General features: G+C 39.1%; 1 protein-coding gene across 1 annotated transcript in view; it reads right to left on the bottom strand.

The window, feature by feature from the left end:
* Positions 1–14,591, bottom strand: part of LOC105934227 — a 29,742-nt gene extending 15,151 nt beyond the window's left edge. Inside the window, exons 1-4 of the mRNA XM_036129128.1 lie at positions 14,513–14,591; positions 11,545–11,694; positions 8,967–9,150; positions 2,215–2,300 (exon numbers count right to left, since the gene is read on the bottom strand). Coding sequence (XP_035985021.1) covers positions 2,215–2,300; positions 8,967–9,150; positions 11,545–11,656 — 382 coding nt within the window. The 5' untranslated portion in view covers positions 11,657–11,694; positions 14,513–14,591. The remainder of the gene's footprint in view (positions 1–2,214; positions 2,301–8,966; positions 9,151–11,544; positions 11,695–14,512) is intronic.
* Between the last annotated feature and the right edge of the window lie 1,510 nt (positions 14,592–16,101).

Below are 16,101 nucleotides of genomic sequence, written 5' to 3'. Positions count from 1 at the left end.
AATAATACATAGGCCTAATAAACATGTGTTACTTAGTAACAGCATTTGGTGCATTGACTCCCATCCATTGTCTTTAAGTTGCCCCTTTACAGGAATCTGATTTCACAAAAAGACGGTTATCAGACATCAGACAGAAATCTAAACCATGACATGAAGAGACGTCTTGGTTTTGTTGTTCTTTCTATCTCTCTGTCTGCAGGTGTAGAAGCAGACAACAAGGATGTTATCGCGTACTCTCTTTTTCCTCGGCTCTATTTTTGTCACCTTTCTACTTTATAACATTTTTGCTTCACCTATCTTTCATCCTTTCTTTCCCTTTTACCTTTCCATTTCTGTGTTCATTAAACTTGAAATAATCGCAAAATAATCCAATAAGGTTTTTTGCATGAGTATCAAGCGGAGCACTGCAACAAACACAGTAATGCTCCACTTGTGAAAGTAAATCTGTTGAGCTCTCTTTGGCTTTCAGACAGCGATTGTTAGTGCTACACAGCCACACAGGACACATAACACCCCCCCCCCAGGAAAAAAATAACAGTCCTTTAAAGTATGAGCTATGCACATATACAATCTTATCCTATTTTATAACAGGCTGTAATGAGATTGTTCGGTTTTATGATGATTTTTTTTTTTTTACTCATAAACTTACAAAGCCATTTAAACATTTCTGAAAACTCTGACAACTGGTAGTGGAAAAAGCAAACAGGAGCCTTTTTTGGAAAAAGCAAACCTATTGTTTTAGTACAATTAAAAAGTGGTTAAATCCAATGTTAAGTAGTAAGATTCTTTTTTTTTTTTTTTTTTTTTTTTACAAAAAATGCCATGATTATTAGTAATATGCACTCTTTTCTTCAACTGACCACACAGGTTTTCTATACAAATGAGTTTTTGGGACAGAGATGGAAGACAGGAGGTTGATTGTGTAACGAAATGCCAGGCCCACAGCATCGCAGACACTCCATACTTAACCTTACTTGATAACGGCTCTGAGGTGCTTTTCCATATGCTCCCAATTTATTTCACACCAAACCCACCTGGAGTGGGTGACACTGAGAAGCTCAATAAAACTCTCATCTGATAAAAGCACACATTTCCAGTTAACGTCCTAGTAGAGTTTAACAAGCTCCGCACGTTTGTGATTTTAGAACAGGAAATGCTTTTCGTCTGGCGTCAAACCATAACAACTCGTTGCCTTTCCGATGGGAACTAAAGACTGTCATAAAGACTTAGTAACAGCAAGATGCTAATTTGATTTAGACACTTTTAATCATTAATTTCTTACTGCTCACTGTGCAAGTTGGCAAGATAACCATCTAGTCCATTGACCTGGAGCCCAAAGAAATTTACTACGTATGCCTCGGGAAAACAGAAAGTCACGGATTCCTGAACAGAAACTCTGATCAATTAAAATAGTAAAAGTATAACTAAATAAAAAATAAATATACAGTGCAATTTGTTTTAGGGGCGTCCAAAAATTGTTGCTCTATTGAGTTGGTTAAAAATGATCATTTCTGAAATATTTACATTTTCACACTGAATAACCACAGATATTATAGGATGCATTACGTTACTTAAATAAAATATGATTTTAAAAACAGGTCTTTACATCTCTTTACCAAATTAGTTTCTATTTCTGTATTAACATTTTACTTAGAAGGTCTAATGCTTACCATGATCTAACTGGTGCGAAATAAAAACAACAGGGGGGATGGAGAGGATAGGGAGGAATGTTTTTTTTTTTTTTTTTAAATCTGTGTGTCCACATATTTTGAAATACTTCCCACAGGAATCACAACAAAACTATTTACATGCATAAATCAAGCTGATTGCTCGACTTGTTAAAGTAAAATCTGTCGAGCTCTATTTGGCATTAAGACATCAATTCATATTGCTACATTGCTAGACAGGACACTGGAAATTTTTAAATATATATATATATATATATATATATATATATATATATATATATATATATATATATATATATATATATATATATATATATAATGTGTACAAGTTGTGATAACAGTCCAAAGAGTATCTTACAATATTTCAGGCTGTACCACAGTAATGGACTGACCAAATAAACTTGGTCTTTGAAAATGTGATGAATGCTATCATATACGGTCAAAGCTAAATTTAAAAAGGCATTTATCTTTTTAGAGTATACCCATTTCAATGAGTATCAGGTTCCCAGTCACTGAAGAGTCTTACTTGAGGGGGGAGCAAAGTTTCTACTGGAGTCACTGTGCATTCCTCTGCTCTGCTCATATTCTTTCAGAATCCGCCCATAATGATACCTGGTGAACAAAGAAATAATAATAATGAAAACTAAAATCAACTGAAACTTAGATTTGTACACATGCTGGAGTTTACTCAAACGTAGCGTAACATTTAAGGAGGAACGTTTTCAAGCAAAGCTTCTTAAACTTGTCCCTGAATGCTCGGCTGTGTGTGTGTGCCCGGTGTGCAGCGACACGGTGTGTGTGTGTGTGTGTGTGTGTGTGTGAGAGATGTGGCCTCCTCACAGCCCCGAGACAACGGTCCACTTCATGCCCTGAGAAGCGCGGGAGTTGTGCAAAGACAGCTTACAGAGCAGCAGCTGGTAGCAAAGAAACGGCTCCACTCATGAGGGGATTTGTTTTAAAGTGGGGAACGGGGACAGAAGCGATGATGTAAACAGCCACAAGGATGATGACGAAAATGAATAATGTAAGTGGATTGTTTTAGGAAAAGTCCAGAGAAATAGAGTGCTGTGTGAAGTATTTCCTCTCTGTGACGTCTTCGTCTTCCTGGTTTTAATGTCACACACGAACGCTTCGGATCATCAAATACATTTTAATACCAGCTAAAGATAACCTGATCAAAGAAAATAAATCTGTCCAAACCAAGCTGGATCCAATGTGAACATATAAGGGGCCCCTAGACCTAATAACCGGTTGTGTCACACTTGGCAACAACGTCTGCCATCATTGTGTTTGGGATAATGAGCCTTTTACATCACTGTGAGGGAGCAGACACGTCTTTGCAGAGCTGTTTACATTCGCCACTATTTAAGAGGTGTTCCTGCGTAAGTTCATGCCACAACATCTCAATCAGATGTCCAGACTTTGACTAGGCCACTACAAAACACTGATTAGTTTTAAATGCATCCATTCAGAGGAGGACTTGCTGCTTGAGCTTAAGGTCATTGTAGTGATTATTTGTCCATAAAAAGCAAACCAGAAAAAACTTAAGAGTGACCAAACTGAAGGTAAGTGTAACTCAAATAGTCAATTGATGCATGGTGGGTTTGGAGTTTACGAAGCACAAAAAGGTCCAGAAATGCAGTTCTGTGGCTTTATTCCAAGATGGCAGGCAAACAGCAAGATACACGTCACAGGAATACTCGCTGCCTCTGCTGCTCTGGCTCCTCCATGACAGTCTGGTCGCCTGAGTGACTGCCATCCTGACTCATTGGCTCACACTTACTGACTGGATTCAGATTCACCTGAAGCCTACACATTTATCCCAAAATACCCACGTCCATAACAAAATAAGCATACAAACTAAACGACCTACTAATAAACAAATGTATTCCACATAACTCTTATTAAACAAAAAATACTAACTCGAAGTCCATCAACTAGAAAATAAACACATCAATAAACTAATCAACTAAATTCTAAAATAGGGAAATAGCTCCTACAGTCATGAACTGATGGCCAGAGGATCTCCTTCAGGACTTTCTGGTAGAGAGCAAGTCAGCAAGGCATCCTTGGGGCCGACTGTGGTTTGGTGGGAAGAGTAGTAATTTTGCAATTGGGAGGCTGTGGGTACGATTCCAGCTTCCCCCTGACATATTTCAATCTGTGTACGGATATGCGTGCATTAGTGAGGGTTAGTGGGTGATCGTGGCTCTAGTGTAGAGCACCGAGTGGCCGACAGGGCTACAAATCCTGGTCCTTAGAAGCAAAGCAGGCCCAGAAAACGGCACTACACCGCCCTGTTTGACTGTAGGAATAATGCTGTTTTACTGAACTCCTGCGTTAGGAATACACCACATGGCACCGGGCGCACCACTTTCAAAATCTTTCACTTTTTTCCCCGTCAGCCGACAAAATATTTTCCCTAAAGCCTTGGGAATAACAAATGCGTTTTTGGCAAATGTGAGAAGGGCACCAGTGTTCTTTGTATTCAGCAGCAGCTTTTCTCTTTGGAGCTCTTAAATGAGGTAAACGAGGCTTGCAGAGCTTAAGATGTTGTTCTGGATTTCTTTTAACTGCCTGGATGAGTGGTTGATGAACTCTCGGGAGTAATTCTGCTTGGATGCCTACTCCTGGGAGGGTTCACCGCTGTTCCACTGTTTCTCCATTTGGGAATAATGGCTCTCAGGGTAGTTCACTGGAGTCCCTAAGCTTTAGAAACGGATTTGTGAAAGCTCTCCCGACACACAAATGCCTGTACCTTTATTATCTGCTCTTGAATTTATTCCGATCAGGTCTAAATGTGTTGCTTTTTTAGATATTTTATTATTTTACCGTTCTTTATGGTGCCAGACAGGTTCTGTTTAACTGATTTCTTGAGTCTATAGATGATTGCTGGATAACAAAGTTTGTTTGATGATCTGAAACATTTGAGCGTACCAAAAAAAAAAAAAAAAAAAGCAAAAAAGAAGAAATCTGTAAATGGTAAATGGACTGAACTTATATAGCGCTTTTCCAGTCATACTGACCACTCAAAGTGCTGCACACTAGAGCCACATTCACCCAATCGCACAAACATTTATACACCGATACGCAGCTCGCTAGGCAACTTGGGGTTGAGTGCCTTGCCCAGGGGCACATCAACGTGCGAAGCTGAAGGGGAAGCTGGAATCAAACCCAGAACCTCAGAAGACTTTCATCAAGGGTTGATTTCTCGGGCACATTTAAATAATAATAATAATAATAATAATAATAATAATAATAATAATAATAATAAAAAAAAAAACCTATCCCGACTAAAATGCTGCAAAAGCTACAAATATATCATCCACAAACACCAACAATAAATATATGCAAAACAATACAGCAGTATTACACACAACAAAAGTAAAATATATATTGGTTGAACCTTTTACCTAAAGATTCCCTTCCAGATCAGCTCTTAAAGGCCAATAATAAAGAGTCTGGTCAAAGTTATCTGAAAGGGACAGCTACAGTCTCCATCAAAAAAGTCGTACAGTCTTTGTTTTTGAGTCTGTTATTGGTAAACAGGGGTCCGTTCTTCGTACGTTGCTTAAAACATCCAAGATCAAATGAGACATCCAAGATGATTTCATCCGGCTAATCATGATCCGGCTAATTGGGTTCTTCGAACACACCTGTTGTTTACGATTAGTATGGCTGGATTGAGTTATCTGAGACAACTGCGCGTTCATGCGTTTGTTTAAAAGGGGAAATGTATCGATAGTAGAAACAATGATCAGCAGCGCTGCTATTGGCTGTTCAGCATGGCCAAAGAACGCCCACAGTTTTTCTCCAAGCAGAACACGAGCTTTTAATGGAAGGTTATGCCGAATTTGAGTCATTAATTAAAACACCTCAAAATCAGTTAAAGCGAGGAGAGAGGGCTGGCAAAAAGCAGCAGACAAATTAATGTGTAAATACTGTCCATGGTAGATGTTTCTATCACTTTCTACAGTATGAATTTTAATAATCTCATATTTACTTTGTTCTTTTATATCAGAGCCTCCACAGGACCCACTAGAACATGGGGACAAGTAAAAGTGAAATACAAGAATATTCTACAAAATAGTAGCCTTTAATTATTATACTGTATTTTAAAAAGGCACTTGTTATGTCAAGAGATCCAAATTTCAGTGTCATTCCTTAGAGACGGGAAGTAAAGGACACGTGCAAACTGGGAATTTTAACAAAAAAAAAAAAAAAAAACAATCTTTATCCATAAAAAATGAAAATCTTCCTTTTCCAAGTCATCCACAGTTTACACGGTAAAACTGTATTGCTCCGTGGCTAGATAATCCATCCATAGTTTTTTCTAATACAATATACGGCTCGACAGGAAGCAAGCCTTTCAAAGTAAACTAAACTTCACAATAAAATGGCCCGAACAAATCTTCTTACTGAATAGGATAAAAATAAAAAGCAAACCATCATACAAATAACTTAAAATTTTAGATTTATGGCTCCAACACCACTTTTTCCTCTTTAAAAGCCACTGTTAAATGATGTGTTTGTCTGTTTATAACAGCCACCAAGAAAAATCTCTCTACAGTTACACTGTCGCGCTGCTCTAAAGGATCCTGTCTATTGCGCAATACGCGATTAATTTGAAAAAAACTGCAAATTATTCTTGCACCTTCCGCAACAGGTTGCAGTCGTAAAAATGGACATGGCTACGGCAGACTTCCCTATCTCCTCCGCTTATACAGCCGTGATCTAATCTTGTTTACATGAAATAAGCCTGCTCTGGAGCAGGCTCAAGCTGGTGCACATGTTGCTATGACAACAAGTGCAGGAAGTCTTTCGAAGAACCAAACGATCCAAGATCACGCCAAATCGTCAACAATGAAATCCTGCTAACTGAGTTAGCGACGTACGAAGAACGGACCCCAGTACACAAAGAATTACAATAATATCAACATGAGGGAGATTGAATAAAGAACAAAAAAAAAACAGAGACTGCTTTAACAACCAAGCCAACCAGTGAAGTAGTTTTGAAAGTGCAATCTCCAACAAAGAGTTCAATCTTCATGCCTCTTCCCGGCTTCATACAGACTTTTTGTCTGTACTGTGCCTATTTATAAAATGAATTTAAAACAGCCTGTGACCTTGTTTTCACCCCATAAGAAATCAAGTTCTGCTAAGGGGCTATTCAGAAAATACGTGTAAAATTTAGGATCAGTGAAAGTAGTAAAAATGTGCTGACTCTGCTGTTCCCAGCTGAAGTTGTCACGGTAAAAAGGTTGGTAGCACCTGCCTGTAAAAAGCCGTAGGGTTGCTCTGAAACTACAACAGCTGCTTCCCAATTAAAATTTGATTCTAAATATGCTGCTTACAAATAAATCATCTGGTTGAGTACAAAAATATTCCGTTTGAGTACTCTCATATACCAGAACCTGTACATCAACAGAGCCTGGCAAAAGCAGTCATAAACCTTGAGGTTTTTACATTTAGTTAAATTGCAACCCCACAATTCAATTCATTTTATCAGGATTTAGGCGAAACCCGATCAAAATATTGTGCTACTGCGCATTACTGTGAGTAAAGAAAGTTATACTGAAAAAAAGCTTGAAGAAGGGGGCATGTATTTGAATTCATCCCACCTGGGGTCAATATCTGGTAGAAAACCTTTTGCTGCAACTCCAAGTCTTTGAGGAATGTCTTCACCTGCTTTTCACAGCTAGACACTGAACAGTTTATATGTTCTTCCTTGGAGGATTGTTAAAGTTCAGGCAGACTGGATGGAGACTTTGCGTGAACACGTTTCCAAGTCTTGCCGCAGATTTGTCACATTGATTTAGGTCTGATCTTTGACTTGATCATTCTAACACAATCATAAGCTTTAATTCAAACTAGCCTTCGTAGCTCCGGCTGCATGTTTAGGGTCGTTGTCCTGCTGGAGGGTTAATTTCCTATGCAGTCTCAAGTCTTTTGTAGGAGGTTTTCCTCCAAGTCTGTATCTACCTGCAATTAACTTCACATATTCACAACGAATAACAGTGAAATATATTGAGGTTTGTGGTTGTAATATCATAAAAACTGCAAACACAATCAGGTCTCTTCAGTTTCTCTCCAATGTGAAGCCACCGATGAAGCTACTGCTTCCATGAACTCTGTAAACCCCAGTCTTCCCTTCCAGTAGAAATCCAATTACCAGTGATTCTGTGTATCTTCTGTATCTACTTTCTCAGTTCCCTGTTGGTCCTGGCAGATGGCCGCTCACACGGGGCCTGGTTCCAGAGGGGCTTTTTTTCCTGCTGGGCTTCTTCAGAAAACTTTTTACTAACTTGGCTTTAAAATTCTGTCATAACTAGGACCAAACTGAAATTAATTTAAATCCAAATCGTTGATCCGGTTGTATATTTTGTGGACACATGAGCTGATCGGACCTGTTAGTCTAGTAAAGATGTCATGTGCTGTGATTTGGAACCATATAATAAAAAAAAAGAAGAAGAAAAACTTAAGGTATATGAGTACTTCTGCATGGCTCCATCTATCGATCGATCGATCGATCGATCGATCGATCGATAGATAGATAGATAGATAGATAGATAGATAGATAGATAGATAGATAGATAGATAGATAGATAGATAGATAGATAGATAGATAGATAGATAGATAGAGATATATATATATATATATATATAGATAGATATAGATAGATAGATATATATACACACACACACAAATGCTGGTTCTGGTTCCAGCCTCTGAATTAAGTTTTTTTCTGATGCTCATGGTTTTCTCTTATCCTCAGCTACCCTCATCATGTCCTCAGTAACGCATGTTCCCTGGTCCTCATTTACTTACTTTTATCCACTCACCTCATTATCCCCAGCACTACTTAAGCTCCCCTCTTTGCCAGACACACGTTGCTGTGAACTTTACTGTTTCTTTTTTTTTTTATTTAGTTAATGCATACCCCACTTTGGTTTCTCCTGAAGGCAGTGAAGTGCATTAATTTACTTACTGTTATTATTCTACATTTTTTTTATTACCCTTCACTGCAAAACTTCTAACTTTTTCTAATTAACATTTCTTTATGTTATCCGCCCCGCTGTCTCCTGATGCTTATTTCTACATTTGAATACGGTACCCACTCTGGATCGTGGCAGTATACCCTTCAGCCTAAGGGCTCATCCAATTATTAATGACCGCAGAGCATGTTAAGACCCCAGCATATTGCATTTTTACTTCACAGCCTGTTTTTTTTTTCACACGTAGCAATTTTAAAAGCTTACAGTAAATGTGTTTTATACCTCATGGTGACCACCGTCTCCGTCCAGTCTGGCTGCTGGCTCTCCCATTCATCAACTGTGACCCAGTTAGAGCTCTGAAGGGCCAGCCTTGCCATAGCGATGCGATGCTTTGCAGGGACCAGGCCTTGCTTTCCATAGCCGTCACTCACTGGAGACACAATGCCCCCCACCACCTTGTACTGGCCTGAGGAGAGAGGTTATTAAAGCCGTTTTTTTTCCCCCAGGTCATGACAGTCAAAGACAAAGAACATTATTTAGAAGATAAAGTATCCTCACGGAGATTACGAGGCTCTACCCTGAATGTTTAATCAGATCTGACATTTAAACCTGCCTCGCTTTTATTATGACAGTGATACGAGTGCTTAGCCATGACTTAATCTATCTTCACTGCACCATAATTCACAGCTTAGACGGTGTAGCTTTATTTAAAGGGTGTGGAGAAAGATTTGGACTAAACCAAATCAGGATAGAGATGGACTGCATTGACCAACTGAAGCACAAAAAAAATTAATAAAAAACCTGACAAAGGAAAACTGCTGAACCTTCATGTGGGGCTTCAAGGCTAATCACTTAAAGCCCTTAAGGTCAAAGCAAAGGATGTGAGGCATCAGGCTAACTATGATGAAATGTTTGTTTCTTGGTTTGGACATGTAGAAACTTCAAATATATTGAAGATGCATCTCAGTCAGCTGGCTTCAGGAGCTCTCTTCTTCATCTTCATCACTGGGAACACTTGCCTGCAGATTGGTGGCTACCACACATGCAAAGCACTCGAGCAGACGGGAGTCTGGGCTTTTCTGGGGCAATGTCTCTGGGATGCAGGGGCAGTGGCGCCACCAGGGGGTTGCCAGGGGTGGCCATGCCCCCCCCCCCCACTTGCCACCCCCACTGACCAGTGTAAATTGTAGGCAGCCGCTCTTCCTGAGCTTCTATAGCGCTTTTATTTGTATCTGCCAGTATCAACTTTCCCCTAGTAACTGTTTTGTTTTCCAATAAATGAATAAATGTACACCTGATTCTAAATACAATTACAATCAAAATGTTAACTGTATTGTTATTGGTCTATGCACATTAGATCATTAGGAACATTAAAAATAAAAAAATAAAAAACATTAAAACCCAAAAGATATTAGTAGGCGTTTACTTAAGTCTCTGTGATAGTTTTCTACAGGCAGCTTTATTACAACAGTAGAATAAAATCATGGAATTATGGCTTTTATTTTCAGTGCCACCCCTACAGTTTAAGTGGCTCCATCTGGCCACCCTTATGAAACATTTCGGGAGGCGCCACTGTGTGTGTGCAAGGCCGTAATCAGAGTCCTAGTTTGTTAGGCGGCAGTTCTGTAAGATCCATCTGGATGCTTGCAGCTGCTCTCCGTGTTAAAAAAGCCAAAGAATTTCAGAAGAGTTGTATTCGAGAGTATAAGAGTTAAGAGTTGTAATCGTTTTGCACTTCAAAAACAGCGACATGCCCTGCGAGCTCGCTCCGTTTACCAGCAAGAGGTGCGATTAGGAACAAAGCGGCGCTGGCTGGGTTGGCCAGTTCCTCGGCGCATCCGAATCTCTCTCAAACGCAGCTTCTGCGCAACGCAATTGAGAATTTGTGAAAAAAAAAAAAAACTCTGAAAATTGGTGCTGTTTGACACGCTCCATCCAATCAGACTGAGCTTGAGCTATTTGGGAAAGTTTCTGTATGCGCCAAGCTGGGAGGGTTTATGGGTGTACAGGACTTTGGTCAACAGGGTTGTTTTTAAAGTTCCTTATGAATAAAGTTGTAATGTATTGTATTGTGTAAGGTAAAAAGGAGTAAACTGGAGTATTTTTTCACTTCTCTAATGAACCTCTGAGGCCTTCCCACACCAGCCGTATTTACTGAGATTAAATGACACACACGAAGACTCTGTTTACTTATTAGGAGACACCTGAAGACAAGGGGTTGAGTACATGTGCCTGGCACACTTTTTGTCCCTTCACGAAAAACCTTTTAAAGCCATAAATCCCCTTCCAGTTTACAGTTATGCACTACTTTATGTTGGGTTTTTATGACATAAACTCCCTAAATGACCAAAAGGTAAAAGAAGGTCGGATGCGTGAATAGTTTTTACGGCACCGTGAAGACAGATTGGTTCCTGAACTGAACAGCCTTTGTGTTAAATCTGCGCAGCTTTCTGCTGACTTGTGTGGATAGAAGCAGAACATTTGTATCGGCTACCTAAAGGTACGGGACACAACCTAAACCAAACAACCGCTGACTCGATTTTTATTTTTCGCATTTACCAATTTCTTCATAAAAAACGTTAGCATTTTATCCCCCCCCCCCCCAACTCTCTCAGAAACGATTGTTGCTTCAGCTCTTTGGTTTATTCAGCAGAGAAACAATGATTTTCTAAATGACTATTTAGGGTAGAATAATGAGTGCTGTTCGAAAAGTTCTGTTGAGCCGCACGCGTCCAAACCACATTACAGTAATTTGATCAGAGTCAATCTAATGATCTGGCCGCTCTGACGCTAAGTGGATCTCTAAAGCCAGACAAAAACACATTTAGCACACGTTGCATCAGTGATGTTCGCGTCGCACCTGTGCTTTGCATGTGGTCCCTGGCCAGCTCAAACAGCCTCATGTGCTGATTGGTGATTGGATTGAAAGAGCCACAGGCTAACAACACCAGCGGCACGCGGCGGGAGGCCATCGCGGTTGACTCTCTCACTCTGTGGGCCTCAGGGTAACCTGAGAGGAAGGCAGAAGAAGGCGCTTCTTAAATCTCTATAAACTTCAGTGCAGGTAGAAATATCCCAACAGCGTAATCTTAAAGTTGTAGTCAAAGAGAATATGCCATCCTTCAACTAAAAGGTGTTCTTTATTCACAAGTTGCTGTGCACTTTGCAAAGCTACACTTAATAACGTCAAGACGAACTTATTGGCCTGATCTGATTTACAGTTTACAAGAATAAAGAATCTTACAATGGACATACATATGATAATTTGATTAAAATAGATGAATGCCTGCAGAAGGACTTAAAAGCGCTTCTGTCTTTATGAAAATAATTTTCAGCAAAAATGAACATGAAGCACAGGGAAAGAAAGATCTCAAAAAGCAACACATTATGCCCCCATCTAAAGAAAAAGAACAGATCAGAAACAAAGTTACTAACATAGATAATTCAAGAAAGGGTCAGAGAGCCTTTTGAAGCCATGACCCTCAATTAGAGAAACCATGGAAGAGTGCAGGAGAAACCAACCATCCAGAGTTACTTTAAGAATGAAACAGCGGTGGCACCGTGATGGTCTAAAGCTGCTTTGCTAATTCAGGACCTGGGTGACATGCTGGAATTACTGAAACCAATTTCAAGGAGTAGATAATATAAGATTTATCTACCTTTTGCTCCTGTTTCTTCATGTAAAACTTACAAAGCCTTTGTAAGTAATCATGTAAAACTAGTAATATTTGTTATTTCTTAATGTATTTATTTATTCTAGCATTTGTTGAATTTCGTAAAATTTAACACATGCATGAACAAATGAAGTTCAAAGTTCAACCCATAAAACCTGCTCTCTACCTAAATATCCTGAAGGATCATTTCCAGCCATCAGTTCTTGACCTTAACACCCAGAGCACCATGCTGTGCAGAACGAAACGGATCTGAAGCACAACAGCAGGTTTATTTCCGAATGGCTCAAAAAAAAAAAAAGAAAAAAAAAAGAAAGGTTTCTTTAGCGGCCCAGTCAAAGTCCAGAAATAAATCAGATTGATATATTGTGGTGTGATCCTAACCAGGTGTCCATACTTAAAATCGTTGATTGCAGATTAATTAAATCTGCAAAGAGGTATCAGCCAAAACATCTTCATAGTGATTTAAAATACCCATTGTGAGTTCTCACAAATGCTTGATGGCAGTAATTGTTATTTTTATCAGGTTTAGGGGTACACCTTTATCATTCAGTGCAAGAGTGCTGCGTCTCTACACTCTTCTTCAATGTGGAAACCTGATTTCTAAATGGAATGGTATGAAAATTTTACTTTTATCTGAAAAAAGGGGGACTCTGGACCACTGAGTAACAGTCCATTCCTGCTTCTTAGCCTGGGTAAGAAGCTTCTATTTTACCTTTGGTTTAGGAGCGGCTAAAAGGGGCCTAGTCATGCACTATGACTTTACAAATTTCTATGCCACTTGCTTACTCTGGTTGCATACGGTTCTCTGATTAAATAGCTGTGCCCTGTTGGCTTACTATCCTTTATTTATGTGCTTTACACTTTGTCTTTGCTCTATTTAGTAGTATTTACCATAACAAGACCACGTGACCGGAAGCACGAATGAGTAAACAAGAAGAAGCAAGGGAGCTAAAGGAGTCAGTGATGCTCAGCAGAAATGCGAAAAGAAAGAGGTTAAGTAACACTACCACTGTAGATCGGGTTGGTCTTCGACCACACCGAGCTGTCACTTTACTGCAAGGCATTTAAGGACGGTCTATTGGTTTGTACAGCAGTTGCGTCAGTTGTTGCCATCTTGCTTTCTGACACATCGGCCATACCGCTGGCAGATGGCACAACAATGGTTATGTCTGCTGATCGCGCCTGGTGCAAAATTTCTTTTCAGGCTCAAAAAGGACTGAGTAAACACCATCAGGACAAACGGTTGACGTAAAATATGTGACTAGCCCCCTTTAACATGTGAAATATAACAGTTGTAGACAATGAGTCTGTGCATTGTGGTTTTTTGGAGCACTGACTCAAGCTGCTGCCCACGTGTACCTTTTTCTAAAGCACTTTTTCCTTCCACTCAACTTTCCAAAAATAGTCTTGGAAGCAGCACTCTAAACATTTACTTTGCAATGACCTTGTAGACTGTCTCAATGACAGTCTGCTGGTCAACTGTCAAGTCAGCAATCATCCCCATGATTGTGTAGGATATGACATGGTCATTACATTCATGTATTACTATCAAAAAGCTTTTTTTTTTCTCCATCATATGTCAAATTCTACTTTTCTCAGAAACATAATTTTGGGTTTTTTAATCAGCTGTAAGCCATAAATCACAAGAATCCAGAACATAAACAGTAGAAATGTATCACTGTGTGTGTAATCAATCAGTACGATGTATGTTAAACCTTTTGAATTATAATATTGAAATAAATTACTTTTCAATAATAGTATAATTTATTGATCTTCATCCGTACATACTATTTGACAATATACGTAAAATAAACAAATGAATTGCCTGATAGGTGCAAACATTTCGTGGCAAAAAAATAAAATAAAAATAATAATAGCAAGAATTACAAAAAAAAAGTTAAGTATTACCAAGCCATGCAGTCATCTTTGTTGAAGTTTATGTAAGACAGTGATAAAGTTATGAAAACGACACTGTGAGAAACACCGGTCTGACATTGAGCTGGCAGTAAACATTAGCAAGCTTAGCAGACCAAACACTGCGCTACGTGACATTTAGAACATTTTAAGCTAGCAAAAAATAAAAAAAAATAGAGAGGAATTCTATATTACAAACCACACATTATTTCACAGCAAGAGTCTTGACCGGTTTATTACCTTCAATGTTCACATTTCGTTGGCGTGTAACAGTTATTCCCGTCCCCCTGCTTCGTGTAGTGAGTGATTAAGTGTTCCGCAGGTTTAAAACAAGCGAAATTGCGACCCCTTGTGGCGAAAAGTAAAAACAAACAAAAAAATGAAATCAAAGGAACTGTCCATGGTTTTGAAGCGAGATGTCACAAACTACTGGATACTCACCGTAGAACCCTATTTTTGGACTGGAATTAGATTTCTTACCATTTTAAACACATAAACAACAAATTTCAATATTCTTGTGTACATATGCCACGCATCCTCTATATTCTCACTACAAGAACAACAATATAGCATTAGCAGTAGAATTAGTAGTAGTATTAGTTGAGGTAGTGGTAGTATTTATTTGTTTATCTATTTATTTAAAAGTGTGCATCAGTTGGCATTTACGGTCACGTGGTCTTGTTATGGTTTATTTACCTGTAGAGCAAGTACAGATAAATAAAACAAAGCAACGTTTACTGGAGGGAAGGGCACGCTCTGGACCAGTTGCCAGTCCACCACAGTGTCTTTGTGTTTCATTTGCTTTTAGTATTGTAGTCACTCAGTGGGTCATTACATTCTTTCTCGAGCTAAAAACCCCAGATCCCCATTACATATTATATGATATACTGACCTTTGCAGCAACACACTGATGTCAAATCTATATGCTCCAGGTAACCTTTCACTCTCTGTTGTTGTAAACTGCTTGTTACATGAAAAGGGGATGTATTGTTGAGCTCTAATTGATTATTTGTCAAGTGACAAGCTGAGGCCCAGCAGTAGGTATTTTCAGTGGCTTGAAGTTATCATTGATCAGAGCAATGACACTGGTTTGTTTAGTGTGCACCTCTAATGAATAAACAACATTTGGACTGTGATTGTAACTGTTGTTAGTTACTTACATTCAAAAGTACTTACATTCAAAAGTTTCCCTACTATTCGTAGCCGTGTTTGTGTCCTTTTATCCACCTAAATCACCCAAAGTCTCCGTCGCGCTCTAATCCTCAGAATGCACACCTATATTCAGTGGAAGAGGAAGCACAAGGGAGTAGCTGGAGAAAACACAACCTCCTGAGACAAGCAGTGATTCTGCTACAGGGGGGAATTTTTAAGACAGGAAGTTTTATGTGGGGGAGTAAAGCTGCAATGATCAGAGACTCTTGTTGGGAGGAAACAGCTGAAAAAATATCACATCATGCTGCCTCCAATGCACCAAATTGCAGAGAGAGAGAGAAAAAAACATCAACAAGATACCTTAGAAAAGTCAGCTGCAGGTAATAGTTGAAATTTCTTTTAAAACCGTACCAAACAGACCTGGAAGGCAGCGATCAGAAAAAAAATCAAAACCAACAATGAAATGTGGTGACATAAGTGGGTGTAATGCGTGTAAAAATAAAGGCTGTTATTACTGAACATGCTGACAGAGTACTACCATGTGAAAAACATGTTTCCTGACATTCTCAGTCAGCGATGATTGTGGACATCTGATAGCACAAAGAGTCTTCAGCTAACACCAGACTGACTCAGTTTCTGATCAGCCGAACACTTTGTTAGTAAAGGATCTAGCAGGT

Source organism: Fundulus heteroclitus, unplaced genomic scaffold, assembly GCF_011125445.2.
Source record: "Fundulus heteroclitus isolate FHET01 unplaced genomic scaffold, MU-UCD_Fhet_4.1 scaffold_141, whole genome shotgun sequence".
Classification (NCBI taxonomy): Eukaryota; Metazoa; Chordata; class Actinopteri; order Cyprinodontiformes; family Fundulidae; genus Fundulus; species Fundulus heteroclitus.
The sequence above is the reverse complement of the archived record's forward strand: the minus strand, read 5'-3'. Positions and strand labels throughout refer to the sequence as shown.